This window comes from Andrena cerasifolii, chromosome 3 (genome assembly GCF_050908995.1).
Source record: "Andrena cerasifolii isolate SP2316 chromosome 3, iyAndCera1_principal, whole genome shotgun sequence".
Lineage (NCBI taxonomy): Eukaryota > Metazoa > Arthropoda > Insecta > Hymenoptera > Andrenidae > Andrena > Andrena cerasifolii.
Genome location: NC_135120.1, coordinates 11,081,755 through 11,109,308, shown reverse-complemented (window position 1 = coordinate 11,109,308; position 27,554 = coordinate 11,081,755). Strand labels below are relative to the sequence as shown.

General features: G+C 40.7%; 2 protein-coding genes across 4 annotated transcripts in view; both read left to right on the top strand.

Moving 5' to 3' along the window:
* LOC143367159 (lateral signaling target protein 2 homolog) overlaps positions 1 to 21,269 on the top strand; it is a 43,493-nt gene extending 22,224 nt beyond the window's left edge. The window contains exons 2-7 of one of the 3 annotated variants that reach the window (XM_076808745.1): positions 47 to 469; positions 4,272 to 4,628; positions 7,143 to 9,529; positions 10,740 to 11,026; positions 11,915 to 12,214; positions 14,944 to 21,269. In XM_076808745.1, the coding sequence (XP_076664860.1) occupies positions 47 to 469; positions 4,272 to 4,628; positions 7,143 to 9,529; positions 10,740 to 11,026; positions 11,915 to 12,198 (3,738 nt within the window). In that variant the 3' untranslated portion in view covers positions 12,199 to 12,214; positions 14,944 to 21,269. Of the gene's footprint in view, positions 1 to 46; positions 470 to 4,271; positions 4,629 to 7,142; positions 9,530 to 10,739; positions 11,027 to 11,914 lie in introns of all 3 variants that reach the window. The other 2 variants (XM_076808746.1, XM_076808743.1) reach the window with 2 other exon arrangements.
* LOC143367162 (cilia- and flagella-associated protein 58) overlaps positions 1 to 27,554 on the top strand; it is a 78,544-nt gene that overhangs the window by 30,096 nt on the left and 20,894 nt on the right. Inside the window, exon 2 of the mRNA XM_076808752.1 lies at positions 18,967 to 23,521. Coding sequence (XP_076664867.1) covers positions 23,486 to 23,521 — 36 coding nt within the window. The 5' untranslated portion in view covers positions 18,967 to 23,485. The remainder of the gene's footprint in view (positions 1 to 18,966; positions 23,522 to 27,554) is intronic.

Sequence of the window (27,554 nt, the reverse complement as noted above, 5' to 3'; positions counted from 1 at the left end):
TTATCTCGTGTTCTACTAAAAAAAAAAATCATTCATTTTCCCGCAGAGGGATGACACGAGTCTGCTAGCCCAGTTCTTCTACGCCGACGAGTCGCTGAACGCGGTGGCGTGCGAGTTGGACTCGTTCGACGGTCGACAGGAGCCGGAGAGGTGCACCACTCTGGTGAATCAGTTGCGCCACTGCCAGGACAAGGTGCTGACGATATGCAGCCAGATAATGGACGACCTGATCCCGGACAGCAGGGCGAACAGGGACTTCCGGGTGAAGTTCCCCGATGACGTGATGCAGGAGAATCTGGCGGGGCAGCTGTGGTTCGGCGCGGAATGCCTGGCAGCTGGGTCCTCCATCATGAACAGGGAGGCTGAAAGTTCAGCCATGAGGCCGTTGGCGAAGGCTCTGACCAAGTCGCTGGATATCGTCAGGAATTTGCTCAGGGAGCACGCGCTGAAAGGTCACATGAACCTGAAGGTATGTACTTATCGCCACGCGCCGATAGACCTGTTGGCGGTGCGAATTGTCTTTAACCTTCTGCGATTAAATTTCAATTTGGTTATGAAGACGTTCGTCGATCACGAACACGTGGGGCCAGATAGATATTGAAAGCAAAATGATGGGGTTTAGGAAGTGGGATAAAGCAGATTTTTTTCTTTTTCCAACTACTTTAAATTGGGGTCAGTTCGATTGGGCCTCGAAGAGTAACGAGTTTGCCCAGTCACTTGTTGAGAGGTTTTGAATTACTTCAATTGATTCGCGAGAAGTTTTGAGCTGGTTTAGGTATTTACATTAGTTCTCCCCATAAGTAACTCAATTCTCGAGAATTGTAATCTTCTGTCTCGACAGGGGCATTACGTGGTTTGATGCAATATGAAATGCATTAATAATTCCAGTGAACAGAATGTTGTGAGATGATTTATAGACACGGGAGGAAACAGATTTACGTACAGCAGAATTATTTGCTATTTAAGTCGTTGCATTCGGTGTTAAATGCCTGTCAGACCATGAAGTACCTGATTATCCTTAATAAGAAAACTGCCATTTACAAACAGGTGAAAATATACAGTAACTGGTAATAAACTAAGCTGCAATTATCAAAGGGAAAGAAGAGTGAATATAAGTCTCGATATATTCTTCTTACAAAATGTACCTGCTTGAAAATAAATTTAATTTGACGATCGAAGAAATGAAAATTTATTATAATTCTATCATTATTGTTAAATATTACTTCGATCAAACGTACGTTAATGCCACGGAAGGAACTCGTTTTCACAGAAGCATTAAAACTTAATCGATACGTATTAATAGCTTTCCATATCCCTTTAAAACTACCCACGAGTCTCTCAGGTCAAGTCTACTTCTTTCAAAAGGTTAAAGTGCATTTACCTCACAATTTCATTGTAAAAGAAATGAACTTGCTTCGCGATGCATATTGCATACTGGTGCATCGTTGGGTGCGTGCAACTTTCTCTTCTCGTGTAATGTTCTTTCGAGGACATGGCAATTATAAGAACATTCTTCTATTTTTTTTTTTATAGACATACCAGTCCCTGCAGTTTATGCACTTACATTACTGCATTTCATCGATAATTTCTCATTTATTTATTAATGATATCCCATTAAATTGGTACATAGACGATAACAGGATAAGAATCGCACGAATCCAATTGCAATATAGATTTATCCTAGCAATAATACGTTGTAAAATAAAATTGCTTTTGGCAGCATGTGTCTTCTTCGAACGTAAAAGAGGCACGATTGGCTGTTACATGCAAAAATACTGGGTCACTTGGATTTTCTGCTTGAGAAGCCAGAATATGGAAATTTTCCAGCAAGACAAAAGACTGTAATTAAAAGCGTCAGCTTCAGAATCTCGCATTCATGTTATCGTATACCTTCTGCTACGTAAATCAAAAGTCTCCGTGTTATTATAGCTCAACATTCTCGGTTTTTCACTTATTATTAAGTTAGAATTATTAATAAATTTCATTGATTCTAGAAATAATTATTATCATCACTGGGGGTGTGTGGGGGGGGGAGGGGGGAGGTTTAACAGGAACTGAAACATAGTGTAATTGTTTTACGAAATAAAATACAGTAGTTGTAAAACTTATTACAGTAACATTTTCGTTACACAAATAAAAATCGATTTGAAGTTTCTCCGTTTTAGTTGAAGTTACTGCGTTTTAATTGAAATTACCTCATTTTAATTAAAGTTTGCAAATATTACTCACAGGAGAAACCGTGTATCACTGAACAACACGGTTGCGTTCGAGCATTTGAAATGTTAACATTCAATTAGAATTTAAAATCGCTCCTTTTTTTTCTCGTTATATAAACGCAGCACTTTGATCCCTGTGTTGAGGATTTATATTTTTACAATATGTTAAATCCTCCGCACGCATATCTGAATTTACAACACACGACCAGCGGACGTGTCAGCATGGAATACTTATTTGATGCTGTATTATATTTCATATTCCTAATACATTCCTAACTATTTATAGTATATTCACAATGCTCACATACACCGACTCAAAGTTTCTTCGTATAAATTCAGAAGAAGCCGTATATATTTGCGAAAACTTGATCCCTGATTCCAATACCATAATTGAGGGGTAAGAGGAAAAAAACGAGGAATGTCGATTTTTCGTGATTTTGTTGGTGGTAATTGGGACAGCAGAAGTGTCGAATCACAAAGGGTTATAAAGTTCAAATGCCCCCGCGAGATAACGTTAAAGATCTGGTGTACAGGTTAAAAACAGGTAATGCGCACTGGAACAAAACACTTAATTTTCTCGATAAAGCTGTTTTGTGACAATCCTTGATTTTCCCCTTACCCATCAAATATGACTACATACACACACGCATAATATGATCCAGCGAACGTGACAATCTTTCGTGAGCAAATTTCTGACTTACTATACATCAGTCTAACCCAAACAACTTTAAATCCAAATCCCTTCAGCCCACAACGAAATAAACCGCGATCATTCGCCTCACCCCTCGAAGAATAAAGACGTCACGCTGTGACACAGGCCTCGTACGTTATGATCCCCTCTATATATTGTTTATCAAAATAGAAAGAATCTAACCTTGCCAATTGGCAACATTGTCGCGTAAACGTCCCGAGCTTACTCAGAATCTCAAAAAAATTCTAACGAACCCTGCCCACCACCGATCCAAACCCACTTCGTTAAAACTCAACGAGCCTCCCAATCGAATTTACCTTAAGGGGTCATGCTCAGTCAGGAGGCCGAAAAAAGGGTGCTCTTTGGAAATTTTTTACTCAAAAGCTATAACACATTTCTCAAGAAATCTTTTTTCCTTTTAAGGATTGCATCTAGTACCGTGCATCGTAATTTTTTTATTTAAAATTATTTATCAATAAATAAGTTATTGTCCATCACTCGAAGGTTCTCTTAAAAAAAGGCTTCTGCGGTGACCACTGCTGCTCGAAAGTCGATCATCTAAAATAAAAAATTCAAAAGAATTTACTTATTATATTATATTATCTAGTATTTGAACGAAGGATGTTTTTATCCGATGCTTAGTTTTCTTTTAATTGACGAAAATCAGACACGATTTATGATAACAGTTTTAAACTTTTACTTTAAACATCAGCCATTTTTTCCCAAATCAATATTTCGAAAAATCCTTCGTTCAAATACTAGATAATATAATATAATAAGTCAATTCTTTTGAATTTTTTATTTTAGATGATCGACTTTCGAGCAGCAGTGGTCACCGCAGAAGCCTTTTTTTTAGAGAATCTTTGAGTGATGGACAATAACTTAGTTATTGATAAATATTTTTAAATAACAAAATTACGATGCACGGTACTAGATGCAATCCTTAAAAGGAAAAAAGATTTTTTGAGAAATGTGTTATAGCTTTTGAGTAAGAAATTTCCAAGGAGCCACCCATTTTTCGGCCTCCTGACTGAGCATGATCCCTTAAGCCGCGTATTCACCTGTGTATTCGCCCCGAATGTGGATTCGGCGCGCACCGATTTTTGCTCGTCCGGAGCTCAGCGAGGGTTCGGGGTTGAGTGAATTTTGCGGCGTCGCGTCCATTTCATGGTATTGTTCGGACCCGAATGCACGCTTTGATGGTCCGAACGCGCGCCGAACACCGAACGCGCTAAAAATCGGTGCGCGCCGAATGCACAGGTGAATACGCGGCTTTAGAGGCGGCGAGACCGCCGCCGGCTTCTCCGACACGGAAATACCTTTCTCTTCTTCGAGCAGCGATTAACTAACGTTTCTATTCGTAGTATCTTTTCCAAACGCAGAACCCGCTGGACCCGTCTCTGGAGAAGCTGATCGAGTCGCTGAAGATCTTCGATCGGCTGTTCGCCGATTTCGAGCTGTGCTACGTCGGCGCCATGGTGCCGGTGAAATCGACCAAGGAGTACGAGCAGCAGGAGCTCGTGTGCGTTTTATTTTCGGAGACGCTGCAGAGAGCTCTCGAGCGTGGATTGCTCAGCCAAGCCGACGTCGATAATTACGAGCCAGCTCTGATGTTTACTATTCCTCGTTTGGCGATTGTTTCCGGCCTCCTGGCACCGCCTGGAGGCCCGCTGTGCCTCAACTCGCCCGACAACATTAGCGAAATGTTTAGACCGTTTAGGGTGAGTAAACGGGCGATAATAATTGCCGGTGGGACTTGTAATTGAGTGGACCACGGGCCGGGGGGAACCCGATCGTGTAAAGTGGCTCGGTGATTGCTGCGGGTTTGGTATTTATGAAATCGTGGAAGTTGGGAAGTGATTTGTTTGGGGAAAGTTTTGGGTACGGGAGGAGGCACCATGGGTTTTTGAGGATTAGTGTTAAGGAAATTTGGAGGATTTTTTTTTAGAGTTTTCGAGGTTTTGTTCGGATATTTACTGGACTGCTTTGCAGTGCAGTTTTATTCTTTGAACATCTGCTGTACTACGTAGTAGGTACTGTTCTTGTAGTTTAATTATTCGTAGGATGGTATGGTGCGTTGTAGTGCTAGTAGTTTGTAATTATTAGTTATCAGCGGTTATCAGTTGTACGTAAACAGTTATTAGGCATTATCAGGTAACGCCAGGTATGTATTACCTGATTTCTGTTATTACTAGGTATCACTTATCATCAAGCACTCGTTATCAGGTTCTGGTTGCCATAAGGCATCAGTTATCAATAGGTACCGTTCATTAGTCATTAGTTGTCATTACGTGTTCGTTATCAATTATTACTACATTTTAATTTCATCAACATCAGCCCGACTTTTATTAAAATCGTTGATGTTTCCTACGTTTAACGAAATGTTACTTTCATCACTGTAGTGCTGGATGTGTAATATTTTTAGTCTTCTCCTTACCTCCACTCGCAGAACTAATATCTCAACTTTCTTTTCCCATTGTGTGAGTAATTGGATATGAATAATAAGAAGAAGTCACTGCACATTACAGTGCTTACCTTTTTACTTCACAGTGTAATAGACGTAGATTAAAATGCTTATCAATGACATTATTATAGACACTCGCTACGTTCTAACTGATTTAGAACCTTTATAGTAGAATATCACAGTGATAGCATAAGTGACACAGAGCCACGAAGGAAAAAGTAGTATCATAGTTGTAGCAGAAGTGCAAATAGAATCCAATCTGTTATTTAATAACCAACACTGGTTCGTCGTTTGTATTACACATTGACTGCCACGTTGTTGCTCCATATTTTCCATTTTCTCACATTTGCTGATATGTATATCGTAAGGATATTTCGTAGTTCAACGACGCCATTAATATTCTACATCAACCCTAATGGCAGAAATATTAATCAGAAGTTTGTAAACCTAAGGGGTTACTTATTATAATTATTCCAGATAAAGTTTGTTATTTTTAACCCTCAGACAATGGATAATTTCGAATACGAATAGTTTGTTCGAATAATTAGGAGTATTCGAATATTCGAACATTATTGACAAATTTGGAACTTTATTAATCCTTGGTAAATTGTTTTCTTCCTGTAAAAATGTCTGCTTATATAGATGTTTCAAACTTCACGTCGTAGATCGACTGCGCAACAGAATTGGGCATTATTCCAATGGGTTTCGAGTACTTCTTTTTAGTAGAATATTTTATTTAGATTATAAATATTTACTCTTTGCGACATATTATTTCTTCTATTTATTCGAATAATTCATCAGTATCTATTTGAATAATTTGGTCGAATAACGACTGTAAAATAATTAGAATAATAATACTAATAACAGACGGTTGATTTCGCTTCAAAATTTATAAATTTAACGAAGATTAATAAAGTTCTATACTTATTGTTTGAAAAATGAATAATTGTAAAGGCCAATGTGAAAAGAATTTTACGATACAGTGTGAAAATATTTCATGTTCAGATTTCTGTACGGTACAATTCAAAATTGTTCGAATACTCCCAATTATTCGAATATTCGAATGTTAAATTTGAATTCTCTGGTATTCGAATATTCGAATGTTAAATTCGAATTCTCTGGTATTCGAATATTCGAATGTTGAATTCAAATTCTCTGGTATTCGAATATTCGAATGTTAAATTCGAATTCTCTGGTATTCGAATATTCGAATGTTAAATTCGAATTCTCTGGTATTCGAATATTCGAATGTTAAATTCGAATTCTCTGGTATTCGAATGTTAAATTCGAATTCTCTGGTATTCGAATGTTAAATTCAAATTCTCTGGTATTCTAATATCCGAATGTTAAATTCGAATTCTCTGGTATTCGAATATTCGAATGTTAAATTCGAATTCTCTGGTATTCGAATGTTAAATTTGAATTCTCTGGTATTCGAATATTCGAATGTTGAATTCAAATTCTCTGGTATTCGAATATTCGAATGTTAAATTCGAATTCTCTGGTATTCGAATATTCGATTCTCAAGTTCGAATTCTCTGGTATTCGAATATTCGTTACAGCCCCAATTTGGACCCGTTGTAACATTCCACGTATCTTTTGTTAAATCAATTAATTTGATCAAGTTCCGAGGTTTCCTCTATTACTGCTTCCTTTACGCTCGTCGTTGGGCACTTGGGTCCAGAAAGGCCCAAGTACCGCGCAACACTCCTACAAATATCGTCGCCATAACAACGTTACTAACCCTAGGAACCTATCATTCTCGTTTCAGACGCTTCTTCTAAAGATCAGAGAGCTACTCTGGACGCTGAACAATCGCGAGCTGTACATGCTCGAGAAGCTGTTATGCTCGAACGAGGAGCCGTCGGGCCCTATCACGCAATCATCGAAGTCGGCGTGCCAGGACATACCCGACCTGGAGGAGTTCGTTCACAATTTTTATACCGGTTACCCGAACTGCAAAGACTTCATCGTAGATTTTTACACAGTGACGAGGAACACGGGAAACAACATGGACGAGGTGGCGAACGACGCCGTTCAGGCACTGACGGAACAGGGCGTGAACGTCGATCGTTTGACGGGGAGCAGGGGCGATCAGGAGGATGATGAAGTGGTGGTAGATGGGAAGAGGCGCGGTGGTAACAGGAGAAGCGCCGTGGAAATCGGGCCTAATCGTGTGAACCTGTCCGCGGACGTGTACGACGAGAGTGTCAGGTGTAACGGTAGCGCGAGGACATCGAGTGAACGCGAGGGTGTCGGCGACGAAGTGCATTGCAACGCGAAGAGACCGTGTAGTTCGAACGCTAGCAGACAGCAGTCCTGTGATAGTAGTCCTTGCTCCAGGGTGGACGAGGACGTAGCCAGTCCCGTTTTCATGGGCGTACCAAGCTCCGAGGCTCAGATGAGCGCCGAGGGCAGCGTTTCCAGTGGCAGCGAGGGCAGGCGGGCTGGGCAGCTCCACAAACAGCAGGACGACTTCATGACCTCCGATATATCCGAGATACTAGGCTCGGACAACATCGAGATCCCTCAGACGCAGTATCTGCTGAACCAGGTGTCGCACGAGAACAACGTGACTGGGGAGACCGTGCACATTCAGAACTCCCTGCCGGACTTGGACTCGAAGAAGCTCATCTCCGAGGCGAACAAGACCCTGTCGAACCTGTTGCTGGATGGCGACTGCCAGAACGAGATCTCCGAGCAGACAGACTCGGGCATCTGCACGGTGATATCGTCGGAGAACACGAGTCTCTATGATAAGAGCCCCGAGGAGAAGAAAACGTTCGCTAACGAGATCCAGCAGGATGAACAGGTACTGGACGACGAGGACACGCAGGAGAACACCAGCTACTCGTGCTCGAACATGAACTCGCCCAAGAGGAAGAGCTCCACTATATCAGAGAGCTCCTGCGTCTGCAGTCTGAGAAGCGTAAAAACCGTCACGTCCCTGGACCATTCTATAGAGGTGCACAACCTCCACTCGGCCAGCACAGAGGCGGCGAAGAACATTCCAAGGATATCGTCGAACTTCGACGGGACCAACGAGGAGTTCGTCGGGGTGGCTTACGGGAACGGGCACATATCCGTCTGCGACTCGAACCAGTCCAGCTTCCAGATCAACTACACGGAGAACTGGGAGAACCTGAGCCTGAACATCGACGCGTCCACGTCGAGGAAGGAGTTCTGGAGTGACCTGAAGTGCGAGAACTGCCCGTCCACGTCCCAGAATATCGGCAAGATCGGGACGAAGATCGAGCAGTACGCGCAGGAGAAGATCACGTCGAGGAAGATGAGGGACGAGAAGCAGAAGCGGCGCCACCAGCGCAAGCACGAGAGGAACAGCCACATAATCCATCAGGCGCAGGAGAACAGGGCGCAGACTTTCCCGAACGTGCGTTCAGCGACCAGCACGGAGAGCTCCAGGTCGAATTCCACCGATCGCTGCCTGAACCCCAGGCTGATCAGCTACGGAGCCAGCTTGCATCCTAGCCAGAACACCAGGCAGATGCCGAACTTCGGGAGCCACAGCCCACACGCCAGTCCGAGGCTGCAGCACTTCGAGCCGCGCAATAACTCGGCATCTGGCCAGCAACGGACCAGCAGCGGCTTGTCGAAGGTGTCCAGGAACCTGTCGCCGCAGAATAGGAAGCTGCTGGACCACAGACGCTCCAGGTCCGAGCAGATCAGCAGGATGAAGAGGAGAGACCTGGAGAAGAGGGACAAGTACGAGCGGGTTAGCCATCGTTCGGAGCAGACCAAGAGGAAGCTGGGAAGTAGGAGCCCTAATGAACTGATGAACGACGGTTTGGGACCAAGGACGGATAAGAGCGGCTTGGTGACGGAGCCGACCTCTCCTGTGACGCAGCAAAACGTCCCTTACGGGGTGCAGAACGCGAACAAAAACAATAATACGCAGAGGGCCGCGCGAGTGATAAGACTGGTGAACGCGTCGACGGTTTCTGGGACGCAGTCCTTCAGCTCCGACCACAGTGTGATGCATAAGCAAGACGTCGGCTCCAGTTCCAGCTGCTCGAGCTGCTGTGACTCGAGCTCGGAGACCAGCGAGTTTCAGAGCGACTGCCAGGATGACGAAGAGATCGCCCTGGCGATGCAGGCTGCTGAGATCGCGAACAGGAATCAGATTCGAGCGAAGTTTCGGTAAGGATCGTTGATTCTGAGCTTCGACTTTCGAACTGGGGACAGGCTTGGGCAATTTATTTGAATGACGTATCTTGGAAATGATTATTCAGATAACGTATGTATTGCCTTATTTGAGTAGAAGTTAGTTCGTTTGGACAAGCAAATGATTTTAATAATGAATAATAATCGAGTCATTTTTTATTTCATTTCCTGCGTAAGCAAGTGTGTTTGGCAAGTGAATATTGCTGAGAGCGAACGCTGTAAGATCATTTATAATTTCATTGGAAACAGTTAGCTGAAATATTAAGTCTTTTTGAAAGGATTTATTTGGTTTTGGCACAAGATAAGATTACTTTTTCGAAATTGTTTTTAAAATAGAAGAAATTCAAATAATTCATTATTTCAAATTTATCTTTTATTTTGTATTTCAAATCATTTCTGCCCAAGTCTGTTCGGGAAATAAGTTGAGTGGTTGATAGTGCATTTGCTTTAGAGAAATAATAAATATAAAATAAGATGAAATTCTTAGGATCACATGTGATAGATCGAAATCGTAAACTCAAGCGTGCGCGAGAGCAGCAGATAAAGCGTTCGTCATCATTCAATTTGACTCATTCGATTAAATTTCACCTTTTTGCATGGCACCGTGCCTTTTTTTATTGATACAGGTGTAACGTGTACAACCAGTGCATGCAACAAATTTAAATAAATTATAATCAGAGATGACACTGCCGATTATAACACGAGTATAAAATTTAAACAAATACACACGTGGTAGATTAATTAAGAATTATGCTTATTTAACCTAACACACCTACCTTAATGAATGATTTGCATATTAAGTCGCACGTGTTGAGTTTAATTAATCTCAATCTTTTCTGCTCGTTTGCATTATTGGCTAGCAGTTATGTTAAACATTCTCTATTAGCATCTCCTTCTTTTTACACTACCTTCGTTTCAACATCGATTAAAAATATCTGCCTGCTCGTTCGGTAAAAGTTTTACTTGCGGTAAATATCGTGGATCATTGGCGATCGACCTAGCAAAATGCCCTCGTTTACTTCGAAGCACCTTCTCCAATAACACACGTGATAGATCGAAATCGTATTTCATTTACACAGGGCAGAATACTTAATTAATTGCTTTCGAAATCACGAAAAAGTGGCATCGGTAAAAGTTGCTTTATTAGGAAATGTGACGATAAAAAGTGCGGACTATTTTGTTTCAGCTCGTCAGAGGATCTTGTTCATCGACTGTTCGTGTGCATAGCTGGCGTGGCTGATCAACTGCAGACGAACTTCGCGTCGGATCTACGCAATATTTTGAAGTGCGTGTTCCTCATGAACAGTAGTCAAGCCGTGGAAGACGTGGAGACGAAGGACGAAAGTTTAACGACGGATAATCAGCTGGCGAGTCCTTTAAACGATACGGGTACTAATCACGATCGGCAAGAATCGTTGCAGGAGTACGAAGACGATCTGGAAGAGACCACTGTGGCAAACGACCAAAATATGAGTATGTACAACTATATAATTAGCACACCTTCAGCTTTACTTGTACTTGCTGCTAATTCTCTGAGTGCATGCCTATGGGAATTTGTCCCTAGTGTAATTTTATCAACTGATAATAGCGTCAAGTTCAATCTTATTAGCTCACAGCAGGGACTATCATGTTTTGGCCAGCTTGCGACGGTATCCCTAAAATTCCAATCTCTTCAGTTCGCGATAGTATAAGCCCAATCTTCTCAACTCATAATAATATCCCTCAAGTCTAATGTTATCACCTCGCAACAGTACTCCTCATATTCCGATATTGCCAGCTCGCAGCTGGTAACTGAACCTCTCGAGTCCCGTCCTCTCTCTTTGCAAGAGTATCCCTTACATCTAATCTCTTTAGCTCACAATAATACTCCTCGAATTCAATCTTATCACCTCCCAAGGGCACCTTATTGTTCCCCAAGTCCCATCTTATCACCTCGCAATACTACTCCTCCAATTTCGATTTTCGTAGCTCGTCATAACCCTCCAAGTCCAGTCATCTCCTTTCGCAAGAATGCCCCTCAATTCCAACCTACTTAGCTATAACAGTATCCCTCAAGTCCAGCCCGCCCTGTCAACAACAGTACCCCTCAATTCCAGTATCCTCTTATCAAGGCAGAACCCTTGAAGTCCACTGTCCTCACCCTGCAATAGTAACAATATCCCCAGAAGTACAGCAAGCTGTGTACACCGTGACCTTTTTACCATAATTTTAAAATTCAACTGTAACACTCTGCAAGCATCCAAACTATATTTCAAAAGAACATCTGCTCATCTACTACCAGTCCCCCCTCATAAAACCATTAAACACCCTATTGCTCCCAGCGAATCAACCTCTCTGACGAACAAAACTTCTTCTTTCCAGCGTCCCACGTAACCGAGCGCGGAGAGGAGTGCGTGGAGAGGGCACCTGCCTGGATCCCGGACAACGATGCGCCAAGGTGTATGGCTTGCCAGGCAGGGTTCACCGTGGTCCGCCGCAGGCACCATTGCCGAAACTGCGGCAAGGTGTTTTGCGGCCGTTGCAGCGGCAACAACGTGCCCCTGCCCCGCTACGGGCACACGAAACCCGTGAGGGTGTGCAACAGGTGTTTCCTCTATCAGGTGACGCCGTTCACGGTCTCTTCCCAAGTAACGCCTGCGAGCTGAACGTTACAGGAGCGAGGTAGAAAATTTCGGGATCGTTTCCTTCATTCGCTATTACGTTCTTAATCAATTATCCTTGGAGCATTCGGCTACGTAACCGCGCGGATTGTTCGCCCGTTTCTTTCTTCTAAATAGAGATACGGTGTTTCGGAGTTTGTCTCTTAGGTAAACGTTACGGAGATATAGATATATGTATATATATACGTACGTATCGAATGTAAATGAATGTACGCGTATAGAGCATATCGGGAGCTGGTGGTGTTGCGTTCCTTCGATTTTCATTTGATTCGAATGTGTTGGATTGCACGGGGCTGGAAACTTTGCGTGTTTCGTAGAACAGGTGGAGTTTGGGGGTACTGGGGATCTTTTTTAGTTGCGTAGTTTCGAGTTCAAGCGGATGGAAGATATATTTTAGTAAATTTTCTGTGCAAATTCTTTGGATATTTATGTGGGCTGGTGGCTTCTCTTTTTGAAGCTGCATATGTTATTTTATCGATTTAGTACGCTTCACTGAGATTCATTTATTCATGCATTAAAATGGGCCATTGGGACTATAAATATTAGAAAATTGGAAATGGAGATAGTATGAAATGAAACGCGTAAGAAAAGAAAATTAATAACTTTATGATTAAATCATATTGTTGAAAAGGAATTTGAAAGAATTTTAAAATATAATAATTCTGCACCTCTCTTCGTGCAAGGAAGTTGATTTATTCGAGCACCTAAATGCAAATGGTTTCCACAATTTCAAAAATGAAAGAAGCCAGCAATAGTTTCTCATTTTTTTAATGATTTCTTTAAATAGAAAGTGAACTGAAATTAAATGGATGGCGCTCTACTTTCTACCTTTCAACCCTTAAATTCGAGTCCATTAACAATTAAGAACAAATCACGTGTCGGTTAATTATCTTCGATCTGCAAACACGCAAAGTTTCGTCGCGAAAACGTGTCAGCCAGTTCGTTGACTGTTCCTGATTAGAAGCTTATCAGATAGGAAGGTGTAATGGAAATCGAAATAATGTCAACATTACTCGACATTAATCGTTCTTTACGTTCATTTGTACACTTGCGTGCACTTAAATCGTAAAGCTAGATATATACACACCATACATATACATATATCGGCGCCGATCGCTAATATAATAATATTTTTACACGTGTCGTGATCGAACGTTTTTAAAAGAGCTAAATTCCAAACCAGTTGTACCATAATTATTATCTTACTTGCGCGTAGGCGATACCGATCCGCTTTATGGATCCTGGATTATATCGAAATGTAGAAAAAGGTGAAATGACAAAAAAAAAAACTAATAATAATGAAACGCAGTTGTTGCTTTTACCATAGGATACGCGGTATATTGTACAGAATATTCCTTATTGTATGTCGAATTTTCATCTCTGTCTCCTTTCGTCAATTCTCTTCATCGACGTTCCGTTTATATTTTATCTACTTCCGTTACGTGTATTCATGTAAATATAAGCAATCGAATTTCTCATCCCATCGTGTCATACTTCACTCACGAAAATCGTTCGTCCTTTTTTTTTTCATACGAAGTATCTTCATAAACTGTGGGAGTGCAGATGTGAATTCAATGCGAGAAAAATAATGGAAAAATATTTTTATAATAGTTTCGCTATTATAAAAGCTTCTTTAAGATACAGCCCCTTTTGTCCTTGAATACTAGTAGTTGTAAATTCAGCTGTTACAACTGATTTCGCTTGCAATGATTTTGATGAAACTTTGCAGGTTTGTAAAACAATTGACTTTCTGATTTTTTCACCTACTGTCTCATTCCCTTTAAGTGGTAGTTTTATCCTCCAGATTTGAGCCCTGGTAGTTAAAGAAATACGTATGTATGGAGTTCTTTTGGATTTTCTACGATACTTGCAAAGTTTTAACAAAATTTCGTAGCTTGATGTATAACGACCGTGTAAATTACCGTGCAAAATTTTTGAAAACAGTTGCGAATGCGGCTACCTATCTTATTCGGCACGAAGGATCAATAAAGGTAGAGAGACAGTGTCACTACTCATTAACAAAGTAAACTACAGATATCACCTGAGTCATCTTCGTACTCAGCCTTCAAGCAAGCACTCTGATCTTTATCTGCAAACGGTTACCTTTCAGTTTCCCTGAAATCGTAAATTCCTCAAATTTCAATTCAATGATTTAAAGACACTTTCTCAATGCCTAAAATTTGAAAGAGTAAACCAGAAGACCCCCTTAACATGTTGACTGTTGCGCTACGTTTGCCATAAGTTCTACCAAGATTCCAGTACAGTGATTCCAACTATAAATAATCCTATTCCCAACCAGTTTTTTTATTAGACATCCCAGTGCTTTCTTCATTCCAACAGCCTCCATTGAAAACTCTTACATCGATCGTAGCCGTGTAAATTAATGTTATTCGAAGATCGCATAAATAAGACTGCCGTTAGGTGAGGCCGCAGTCAAAGTGTTGAGAGGATGGCTTCGTGCCCTCCATTTCTGTTATTTTTCGGCGTGAAATTCGCCTCTGGAGCCGTGCCCACATCTTATGAAGCTACTTTGTACAATCGCCGTTCGCGTTTTTGACTGGGTCAGATTCAATCGCTTTGTAAAGAGAATGATCGTCAGGGCCGCGTGTAAACTAATGTAGTTACGAGAGCCGAGGAACATTTCGTAAAGTTGCGTTGTAAAATAGAGATATTTGTATTTATATACATATACATACACATGTATTTAATTTTGGAATATACTCTTTTTAGGGAAATGCAGGAATCGTGAATTAAGATAGCGAGAGAGGTGCGTTTAATGGTCGACCGTTGAAATGGCGGCAGACGAAGGAGATGCGTATCGTAGACTGAGAAAATTATCCTTGCGTCGCGTTTTACTCTAATTGTGCCGGACGTTCAGAGGGCGATAGCGACCGTAGCGATTTCTAAACTTTTAATATCGAACCAGCGTGCAGAGGATCCGTAGGCAGAGCGCGATCGTTACCCATGGCCATCATCATCTCGACGAAACGCTTTTATTTCGACCGTAGTCGTGTGTGCACCTTTCGTGCTGCACAGCGTCCTGTATCCTCCACAGTGCTATTGTACTATTTCCAACCAAACAGAAACACGGAGTAGCGACGTCCAGTGTCTACTCGTGTTCGAACCACTAGTTCTAAGGGCCTTTCCACGCGGGCCATTTTTGTGTCTCACGACTGCCACTTTAATATTTCATTGCTAGAGGCAACAGTGGTTTAAACATTTTCCAAGGTCCAAAGAATATGTACTTTTGCTCACAATACTCTGTCTTGAGTTGACCCCTTGCCTTACGATTTTTCCAAAGGTTGTAAGTGCTGAAATTAATTGAAATAGAAGAAAAAGCCTACGAATTCCTTAACTGTGTGACTCGTTATAAGGCAAGGGGTTAAAATGCGAATTTGTGTTTCCCAGTTCCAGAGTAACGCACTGTTACTGCCTCTTATGTTGCCAAATGGGTTAAAAAGATATGGATAGATAATGTGCGGATGTATTCGAAGTACCAGTCGCCAGGCACAGGAGTGTGACGCGTGAGAGGGCCTTAACCAGCGCAGAAACTTTCAGCCAACGCGCGAGACCGAATCACCGCCGAACGAAGGGAGAAAGTGAAGATTGCGTTCCGATCTTATGCAAGCGCGCACCTTGGCGAATCGCGACACAGCGTTCGAAAGCTCGCGAGAGCCTGGTAGAATCTTAGAAGACCATTTTTAGACTTCCTATCAGGTGTCCTGCGATTCGACGAACCTCCGAAGCATACGTGCGCAGCGGCGCGTTATTACTAGCTTCTGTGCCAAATTTACGTGACAATAAGCTTCCTGCTCGATAACGCGGTTTCGCGCGAATTCCATTCGCAGACCGTTGGGAAAACCGACGCAAGCTCCTCTAACGAAAGAAACGCTACATTTTTCATAGATCAGTGCACCCCGTGCGGAGAACGCTCATGGGCGTTCGACGTGCACGGCAGAGATACGGCGTCGCGTGTGTCCCGCACGCGACGTGTCGCTTGTACCGTTGATTTTAGAAATTGAAAAGGTTCGTGTCATTGACGTGCCATTGCAATAGGACTGTCTAGAACAGTCAGTTCCAGAGATCTTTTCGATAAGGGAGCCGCTGTAGTTCGTGTGCGTTTCGATTTTTAAAAGACTGCTTTCGATTGTACGTCGTTCCAAGTATCTCGCAACGGGTTCGATGATTCGCCATTAGCTGTTGCAGATGCGAATGACTGTCCTTTGTGCAGCTTTCCCCGTTGATCGTTTTCACGAGCGTTTTCGTACCAGCCCCTTTTTCTCGCAGGCCAACCGTACGCTGTCGATTGACGGTTGCAATAAGTTGCAATAAATGAAAGTAGAAACTCTTTGCTGTCGTTAAGGCTTTTTCAGACGGCATACCTTTGTGGCTCGTCACTGTTTTTTTTTTTTAAATAAATTCCATTGACTGAAACAGCACTGATTTAACAGAGATTGAAAAAGATGAAAAATGTGCGAATATATCTAAAATGCTAATAATGCACTTTCACGCGGGACATTTCTGTGGCTCGCGACTAGTATTTTAGATATGTTGACTTGGCGGAAATAGCGATGCTTTAAGAAAGATATAAAAACATAGGGAATGTGTGTATGTCTCTGAAATACCAATTGTCAGCCTCAGAAGTGTTTCGTGTGAAAGAAGGATATATGAGGAGTGATTTCATTCGAAAGTGATAGCAAAGAGAGATTTCAGTTACCCTGCTCAGGTTTCGAAAATTCGAGCCTCGTTTTTCTTATGTTTTTTTACTTTTTTTCCTCGAGTAGTTGGCACCTTTGAAGCAACCTGTACATTTTGCAACTAATTTGCAAGTTATCGACGTAATACTTCGCTCGAGTAATGTTCAGAAAGGACAATTTATTCGTTCACGTTATTCTAATTATTAGGATGATAGCGTAATTATGACGTAGAACTTCGTTTACAGCGTTGCGTCAATATTCAACGTGTCAGCGAGCAGAAGCCAATGTACGAGACGTTATTATATTCTGTAAAAGCTGATGATACAGAGGATACCAAAAATGAAAAATGAAGGTAGAGGAAATTAGGTACGAAGGAATACGAGTAATTTGGACGAGAAGATGATGCAAGTAGTGGATCGCATTGGGATCTATTTTTTCTTTTTAGCTTAAAAACAAAAGCTTGAAGAAATTTTCGTTTCTCAAACAGTGCCACTATTTCCAAATATTTTTATAAACATTTCGGAGCGTAGGTACTTCATGGACTGAATTAAACGATATCCTGTTGCATTTAATTTCCTCACTCGAGTTTATGTTTGAAGACATTTTATTGTTAAATTCAAAATAACTGTACCACGTTATATTTTATTTTTGTTTCACATTAGAAAAACAAAATGCAAGTGTTTCGAGGAGGGATCTGTTGTAGGAGAACGTGGTACTTCAGCATGCTGGATTTAATGAAATTATTTAAGAGTGTTAGGATGTAACGCGATGCAACGAAGATAACGATTTAATGGGGTAATCGTTGAATTTGTTAGGATTAAAGTAATAATACAGTGCGAAGCGATTATGGCCAACGTTTATTAGGAAATTACTTGATTACCGTGCACTTTTGCGTAGAATAATAATTAAATCTAAATTTCTTAGTAAGTTCTTTAGTAATTAATCCCTACTTAACTTAAACGTAGAATTCGTTTAAACGGATTAGTGACTTTAAAATCTAAATTACTAATACAAATTCAACAAAGGAAGACTTTTCTGTTGCATTTAATTTCTATAATACTTGTTGAACTCCCTTGTTATAAGTACTTCACACTTTTGTTTTTAATTTTACCTTGCTATAAGTATTTACACTTTTTTTGCCTTCTTTAGATTCCCAAATTTTTCATTTTTTCCCCACGCAAGGTTTCCATTCTAAAAATTAGTGGAATAAACTGAAAGTGTTGCACTTATTTCAGGGACACTTTGTATATTAATATCTTCAACGAATTTATATAAAATTCATCAGTATGTTCTTTCAAATGTTAACAAAACCTAAGTTAATATATCGTTCAAATACTAGGCGACCTTGGCAAATTAGAACAAGCTGGGCTCAAACTTCCAAATGATCGAAACTCGGAGTAGTCAGACGAGAAAGAAACTACCAAGTAGGGTACAAAATTAGAGAAAATCGTTATAATTTTCGAGCCACAACGATTGCACCGACGAATTCAGTGATTACCCTGCGTACGTTCGCTAACGAGCTTGTAATCTCGCTTCTGATGACACTTTCTCTATGTTTTACCGATTGCATCGATCACGGTGAACCTTTTCTACCCAAACTTTCGCCATCGTAATAACATGTGATCGTATCTTCCCAAATGAACATGATGCTAACAATTCATCCACTATACTCTCCAATGTAAACTTGTATTTGCCACTGGTTTCTTTCCAATTTTCCAGATATCCACTGACTATCGAAAAGACTACATCTTACAAGTAGAATCAACATTTTTTCACCTACACATGTTACCAATGATAAATATGAAATTAAAGCTCATAGTAAGAGAGGATAAAGTGTTGCATCGAAGCTGCACAGGTTCAATGAATCAATTATAAAATTAATTAATTATAGAACTATCATTAACGTGCCGATAACACCAAAGTTCACCGTTTTCGAGATCCCGAGTTTGCCCAATTGCGAATGGAAGAAAGCAACGCAACTTCGCTACGTTAACTAATATTCCATGGTGGCGTCAACAAACAAAATTACCAGAAAAAGATCTTGATACGTCGACAGCAACCAATGGTACCATAGTTTTACAAGGTTCAATTGTCATTCTCAAAAGATTCCACAGGCTTGGCCAATGTCCTAAGAACGAGTGGTATTGAGCTTAGCCAAGATAATAATAAATAAAATGCTTTAAATTGTAGGATAACAAGTTTGCAGTCGCTTGGACGATGTGTTTGGATCCAAAGTGTAGAACCTGTGGTATTTCTTCGAACATTGAAAATCATTAGCTGCAACATGTCCGGGGCCTGTAGAACTGCGAATCTAAAGACTTCTGTAAAGAGCGTACACGGTGTTCTAGCTTCTGGAGAGGGTACATAGAATGTGAAAAATGTATTCCGTTATGGAGCACATCCATATTGGGGAGTACCGTCGAGGTACGAGCTATGATTAGGATACGAGTTATTTTTTACATGTAATCAATGCCTTGCTGGAGCGTCATGCTTTTCCATCTAAAGTACGATCTCGACTCTTCGCACATGTGCTTCGGAGCGTTGAAAGGAATTACGTTTAATGATATATTAATGTTAGTTAGTGATTAGTGAACAGTAAATGTAATTGCGCAGCTTCGGCGAGATTTCAAGAGGAATTAATCGAAAATTTGAGTGATAAAGTATTAATAATTAATCTTGGAGTGTGTCAACGACATACCACTTGAAGTTACAAGCTTTGACTCTATTTTCCAGAAGTTTCCATCTTCTTTTCCAAATAAAAGTGGCATTCGATTTCTCCCATTTTTCCAAGAAGTGTGTAGCAACCAGAATACATTTTTTGTTCATAAATCACTTTGCAGACTTAACCCTTCGTGGTCACACAGGGTGTATCGCACCCCAAAAGGAATTATCGAATTGATATGTTGCGCCTTTACGTCTTTCAAAGGGGATTTATCGCAAAAACAAAAATAAAAAAAATATTAAAAAATCGGGTTTTCCCCACAAGTGTGGAAAAACGCTCGTTTTCAACTACACATTTTATCATATCAAAATTTGCATTTCTAGAAAAATATTATTAGACCATGACTGTATAAGTATTACGAATGTACAATTTTCAGTGAAAACTTAAAAGATTCAGAAATACGAAAATGGTAACTCAAAAAATGACGCTGGGGTACAGTGAACCCCCGTGTGACCAATTTGTGATTATAAGGTGTGACCACGAAAGGTTAACATTGCCCTTTCGAGTGATACTATTAGCTCGACATTTGTAAATGCACAGAGTGTAAAAGAATGAATATCATGGTTCACATAGGTCACAGGTGATTCTACACCGTTGACCTTAACATTCAAGGGTCAAATCTCTTTATTGTAACGTGTTTGACTCACTGACACGAGAGGAAGCGTCAAAGCTGCTATGTTCCAAAGAACGTTTCACACAACGAACGGCAAAAATGGTTCCCTTGACACTTTTAAATCCTCCCACTGAGTAGAACACATTAAAATACAAAGAATTGCAGCTTGAATTGTTTTACACCCTGTGCATCCAAAAGGGCATCCTCCGATCTACCCTTTGAGCCTACCTAAAAAAAGCTCGCTACACTTTCCCCCCTTCAGCGTAAATTCCACCCAAAAGCTGCATGTGCGAAGGGTCGCCGCAATTGGCACGCCTGGTAGCTGTACATACATACCCTTTCTCCCTATCTTGCGCGCGTGTCGTTCTGCTAACCGGGAATTCCCCTGTGCCTAAATGTCGCGGGCTAGCCTGCGCGTAGAATGAATGACGAGCCAGAGAACCGATAGGGAAATGAAGGGAGAGAAACCAGAAATGAAAAACTGAATTAATAAAAGAAAAAGAAAAATAGCGACGCCCTGCGGGGGTGCGCGTTTACAGAGGAAGTTTGCGACGAACGTGGTCTGCCAATTAGTTAGGAAATTCCGACTACGAGGAGAGAGAAGAGTACCTCAGAATTATTTTTATATTATTTGCCCACGTGTACGTGTATGCGCGTCGTTGGCGCGGCGAGCGTTCAAGATGGGCTCTCGCACGAAACACCAGTTTCTCTTTCTCTGGGCATCCCCCAGAGGACGCCGGGGTTTAGTAATCGAAAAGCTTTCGTTGCGAAAGCCGCGTATGTACGTGCGTGCGTATGTGTGTGTGTATTTTCACGAGGAAGCGATCTTGAACGCTGGCCACGCCGCGGAAGGTCGCAGTTAGTATGTGTGCGAGGAAAACGAAGTGAAGAAAGGAGATGTTAACGCGAGGAGTGTTTGGAATATTGGATCACGAGTGTGGTTGCAGCGATATTCGAGTATGTCGTGGCTTCGGTATGGACACACTAACTACGTGAATGTAAATAAAGTTTGTTATTCAAGGTGTTTAAGAGGTGTTTGTTGTTCCGATGCTGATGCATAGGCCTCTTTCATTTTTTTCTTTCTCTCTGAAGTACGAATGACTCCACGTATTGTAAGATAGAGCTTAAGAGGAACTTAGTGGGAGAAGTAATATATATATATACATAATAAGTGTTACGATGTAAAATGTTAATATATATATATGAACGATGGCAATTTTATTAATACAATGATATTTTCGTTCAAGACGGTCTTCTGTTTAGCAAATCGATATGCTCGATTCTTGTTGTAATCCTTTGTGTGGTGGTATGTAGGCCGGGACTTGAAAGCGTTGAGGGTGCCAAAGTGTTACTGATGGAAAAGGAGCATCTTGCTATTTTCTCCAGTATATTTGGCGTGGTTTCCAATTGGTGATAGGATGCTGGTTGTTATGATAGCAATTTTAGGAGTACTGTGAAATAATAGCTGAATTCGTCACAGGTTAAAATTACTTTAATGGTGACGGGATGTGGATATGTGGTAAACGTCGCTGGAAGTACGGGCACGCAGATGGAAGCAATTGAAATAAATACGTGCGCATAGGTAGAAGTAGAGTATGTAAAATACTTGAGTGTTTTAAGTTTCACATACTCGTGGAAAATATATTTTGGATAATACTCTATTAAACAGATTAATACAGTAATATCGCTCTGTAACAAAGGACCTGATACTGAAACTCTGTCATTGTTAAATTCTTCGATACTCCATATTTATCATTGTTAAACACTTCAATAGTTCGATTCCAACATTGTCGCACACTTCAGTAGTCTGATTCCATCACTGTCAAACACTCGAGTATTTCAATTCCATCTCTAACCAATGTTACACTATGTACTCCAATTTCACCATTGCATCAAATACTTCACAGTGCTTAAATTCCGCCATTTTCAAGTATTCCAATATTCATGTTCCCCCACTGTTAACACTCCAATACCCAAATTCCATCATGATCAAAAACTTCAGTACTCCAATTCTACCACGTCCAAACAGTCCAATACTCCAATTTCACTATGTTCAAGTGCTGATACTTCAATTCCACCATGTTCAAATACCGGTACTCCAATTCCACCATGTCCAAACATTCCAATACTCTAATTTCAGTATGTTCAAACACTCCAATTCCACCAGGTTCAAATACCGGTACTCCAATTCCACCAGGTCCAAATACCGGTACTCCAATTCCACCAGGTTTAAATACCAGTGCTCCAATTCCACCATGTTCAAATACCAATACCTCAATTTCACCATGTGTAAACACTCCAATATTACAATTCCACCATGGTTAAATACCAATACTCCATTTCCGCCATGTTTAAACACAGTCCAATGCTCCAATTTCACCAGGTTCAAACACTACAGTAATTACAATTCCACCATGGTTGAATACCAATACATTATTTCCAACATGTTCAAATACTAATACTCCAATTCCACCATGTTCAAATATCGATACTTTAATTCCCCTACTATCAAACACTCCATAACTTTAATTACCCAATTTTCAACTCACATTAATACTCCAATACGCCATTTCTAGTAAATGCAACCAAATACCAGCTACATACACTCAAAGGATTATCAACGAACTTACTCCTTTTTCATGCACTTATATCCTTGAAACCTCTCGCGTCACAATCTTTTCGATGAGGCTCAACACGTGGCATACTAACAAAATCTCTGACTATTGATCTCTCGCAGTCTGTCATGGAATTAAAATCCTCGCATTAGGGGCTTCTATGGAGACCAGTCAACAAGAGAAAATCGCGATAGTTGGCTTCAAATCAGTAGCACATTCTTCCACGTACTCTGTTGCTCATTAGAATCTCTTGGCTTGACTGCTTTTTCCGTAACTTCCTGATTCCGCATTCATGCTCTTAGTTTCATTGTATAAAAAATTTTAATTGGTGAAAGCTTACCCTGCAATTTATTATTCCACGCGATAAGAACCTGACAGGAACTTTAATACCTTAGCGTTCCGCGAAACAGGCAATATTGTTTCAAGAATTTCTATTTCATCGCTCGCGATTTATTTTAAGCCTCTTTGCATTTGCTGTAGGATTAAATAAGTCTATTTTTCTACGGGGAATTACGCGAAAATCGCCATTGAAACCGGAAATCTTCCATTAATTAAGTCTGAATAATTTGTGAAACGAACGAATTCGATTTTTACCAATTTTCCGTGAACACTTTCACCGAGCAAAATGATGGACATGGAGATGAACGCTGGCTTGGACGATGTAAGTACACGAACTCTATAAAATATTGAATATATTGCTTAGAAAAAAAATATAAATTGCAGAACCATTAAACCAGTAATTTCGTTACACATGCTCGTGTGGATATAATTAAATTGGCAACTTAAATAGAATCTGCCATATGAATTCCATAATCACCTTAAAAAATACAATTTCAATTAAATACTTTGTCCATGACGCTTTACAATAAATTTTGACACATCACGAATTTGAGAATCCACTCACAAATTGATATTACCTTCAATTCGATGATCTTCGTATTAAAAACATAATTCACTGCTTGAACTTGTTTCGGGGTACGGAACCACCCCTTTTCTACTTACACTGTGTTCTTCAGACCACCGCAAAAGAACTAAATGCAAGGGCAAAGATTTTCATCGATATATCGTTCCATTTGCTAAAATATTTTAGCAACTAATTTTTCTGACACCATGCAGACTCACGTGATTAATTTCTTTTAAATCTACCGCGAAGCTCGCGTTTTGTTTTCCTAAATCGAGTGTTGATGTGGTACCTTGAAGTACTAGTTTAATTGACTTTTGATCGATCGTTGCGATGTTCGTTATTCTTCACCTTTGCACGTGCAGTTTGTGAAGTCATGCATTGCGTTTTATTATAATTTTGCAACACCGATCAGTTTTTTAACGAAACAACGAGGATGCCGGACAATGAGGACACAGAGAATCAAGATGAAACGGGGAAGCAACGTGATGTTATTATATTCAAATTGTTTCAAGTACCTGTAACCTAGCCGTGCTACTGTCTGCGGTAAGAAATTTATCCAAAGAGGGATTAAAAAAATGGTATATCGCACATCTACACGGTACACTCTCGAAAGTTTGCTTTTTTTGTACGATAGTGCTGCGACTCTTTATAGGATATAAACTATTCGACATAAACTGGCGTTGCCGTATTTTAACGCCCACTTTTCCGGCATTCAGAGTATTCAATGATTGCTTGAAACTAATTAAACTTATAGACGAAATCGTTAGAAATATCACACAGAAAAAACACAAAGGGTTTATATTTCTAGATGCAATGTGCAAAGTACACAAATTCATTTTAAAAAAGCTTCAATTTCCAATTTGGCACACGGAGTTCAAATCTCTGTCTACGTTACGCTGCCAGAAGTGAAATAGCGCTTTTATTTATTTATCTCCTTGCAATTTGAAGGCCTATGATTTTTTTATGGAGTGTCACCTATCATTTAGCAGCAAGAGGTGGCAAGGAAACTGTTTATTTATTGCTAAACAGACGATTCAAAGGCTCGAACGAATGGGCGTTAAAACACGTCAGCGCCAGTCTATAGTGAATACGTTACGACCTCAAGACTGGCAGCTGGGCGTATTTTGACACTCATTTTAGTTCACACCTTTTGCCGCTACGCGCCGTTAGCATTTCTGTACCCAAAAATTGAATCTTTTGCTTAAGGGGGTAGACACATCTCGTGACCTGGCAGATTCGGCAGGTCGGTATTACAGCATTTTTATCTGCACAGAAATGGTAATACCGATAGATCGACGATTACCCGGTGAACGCGAGAGGCAGCTGTTTGCTATTTCTGTATTCTATTCTGAATAGGGAAAGAAATTCTCAGCTGTTCCGTTATACTTATAAAAATTTAAACGGAAAGTCGGCTGGTACTGTAAACGTAGAAAATTCATTGTACATTTTAATTACTTAAAATGTGCTTATGCTACAATATTCTACGTTAGCAGTAAGGAATTCTAAGTGAAAAGGGAAAATAGATGAGGGAATGTCCCCAGAAAATGAAATTTGTTAGGTTAGACATTTTTTTACTAGCAAAGCATCGAAACAGAACATGAAATACACTTATTACACCTCCTCTGCAGAAAGCAGTTATCAACAAACATTATATATACAAAATTGTATTGAATGTTGAATTGGGCTAGTGAAAATGCGCAGACTGGATGCGCGTGATTATTATGTGGTCGGCTTCGCGAAGTGACAGAAAACATAACCTAAATATATGCTATGTGACAACAAATGTTTAGTGGCTATTTCAGCTTCAAAGGCATCGCCTTAAAGTTGCAAATAAGAGGCGCAGGCTTTTCAAGAGGCGTTCGAAAATTCTGCGTCTCTTCGTTAAACAGTCAGTGACTCGAAACATCTGCGCCACTTCTCGCTCTTTAATTTGCTTTCCGGAGACATTACTTTGTGCCATCTCTTTCGACATCATGTTCTCCTGTTAGAAAGCCCAATTTTGTGCATTCTGAAAATTTTCGCCAGATTTTGGCCCAGGTATCAGGAGAACATGAAGCGAAAAGAGGTATTCTGAATTTCAGCTTCGAAGGCATCCTCGATTCTCTCTCCGAAGACGTTACTTAGTGCCACCTCTTTCGACATCATGTTCTCCTGTTAGAAAGCCCAATTTTGTGCATTCTGAAAATTTTTGCCAGATTTTGGCCCAGGTATCAGGAGAACATGAAGCGAAAAGAGGTATTCTGAATTTCAGCTTCGAAGGCATCCTCGATTCTCTCTCCGAAGACGTTACTTAGTGCCACCTCTTTCGACATCATGTTCTCCTGTTAGAAAGCCCAATTTTGTGCATTCTGAAAATTTTCGCCAGATTTTGGCCCAGGTATCAGGAGAACATGAAGCGAAAAGAGGTATTCTGAATTTCAGCTTCGAAGGCATCCTCGATTCTCTCTCCGAAGACGTTACTTAGTGCCACCTCTTTCGACATCATGTTCTCCTGTTAGAAAGCCCAATTTTGTGCATTCTGAAAATTTTTGCCAGATTTTGGCCCAGGTATCAGGAGAACATGAAGCGAAAAGAGGTATTCTGAATTTCAGCTTCGAAGGCATCCTCGATTCTCTCTCCGAAGACGTTACTTAGTGCCACCTCTTTCGACATCATGTTCTCCTGTTAGAAAGCCCAATTTTGTGCATTCTGAAAATTTTCGCCAGATTTTGGCCCAGGTATCAGGAGAACATGAAGCGAAAAGAGGTATTCTGAATTTCAGCTTCGAAGGCATCCTCGATTCTCTCTCCGAAGACGTTACTTAGTGCCACCTCTTTCGACATCATGTTCTCCTGTTAGAAAGCCCAATTTTGTGCATTCTGAAAATTTTTGCCAGATTTTGGCCCAGGTATCAGGAGAACATGAAGCGAAAAGAGGTATTCTGAATTTCAGCTTCGAAGGCATCCTCGATTCTCTCTCCGAAGACGTTACTTAGTGCCACCTCTTTCGACATCATGTTCTCCTGTTAGAAAGCCCAATTTTGTGCATTCTGAAAATTTTTGCCAGATTTTGGCCCAGGTATCAGGAGAACATGAAGCGAAAAGAGGTATTCTGAATTTCAGCTTCGAAGGCATCCTCGATTCTCTCTCCGAAGACGTTACTTAGTGCCACCTCTTTCGACATCATGTTCTCCTGTTAGAAAGCCCAATTTTGTGCATTCTGAAAATTTTCGCCAGATTTTGGCCCAGGTATCAGGAGAACATGAAGCGAAAAGAGGTATTCTGAATTTCAGCTTCGAAGGCATCCTCGATTCTCTCTCCGAAGACGTTACTTAGTGCCACCTCTTTCGACATCATGTTCTCCTGTTAGAAAGCCCAATTTTGTGCATTCTGAAAATTTTTGCCAGATTTTGGCCCAGGTATCAGGAGAACATGAAGCGAAAAGAGGTATTCTGAATTTCAGCTTCGAAGGCATCCTCGATTCTCTCTCCGAAGACGTTACTTAGTGCCACCTCTTTCGACATCATGTTCTCCTGTTAGAAAGCCCAATTTTGTGCATTCTGAAAATTTTCGCCAGATTTTGGCCCAGGTATCAGGAGAACATGAAGCGAAAAGAGGTATTCTGAATTTCAGCTTCGAAGGCATCCTCGATTCTCTCTCCGAAGACGTTACTTAGTGCCACCTCTTTCGACATCATGTTCTCCTGTTAGAAAGCCCAATTTTGTGCATTCTGAAAATTTTTGCCAGATTTTGGCCCAGGTATCAGGAGAACATGAAGCGAAAAGAGGTATTCTGAATTTCAGCTTCGAAGG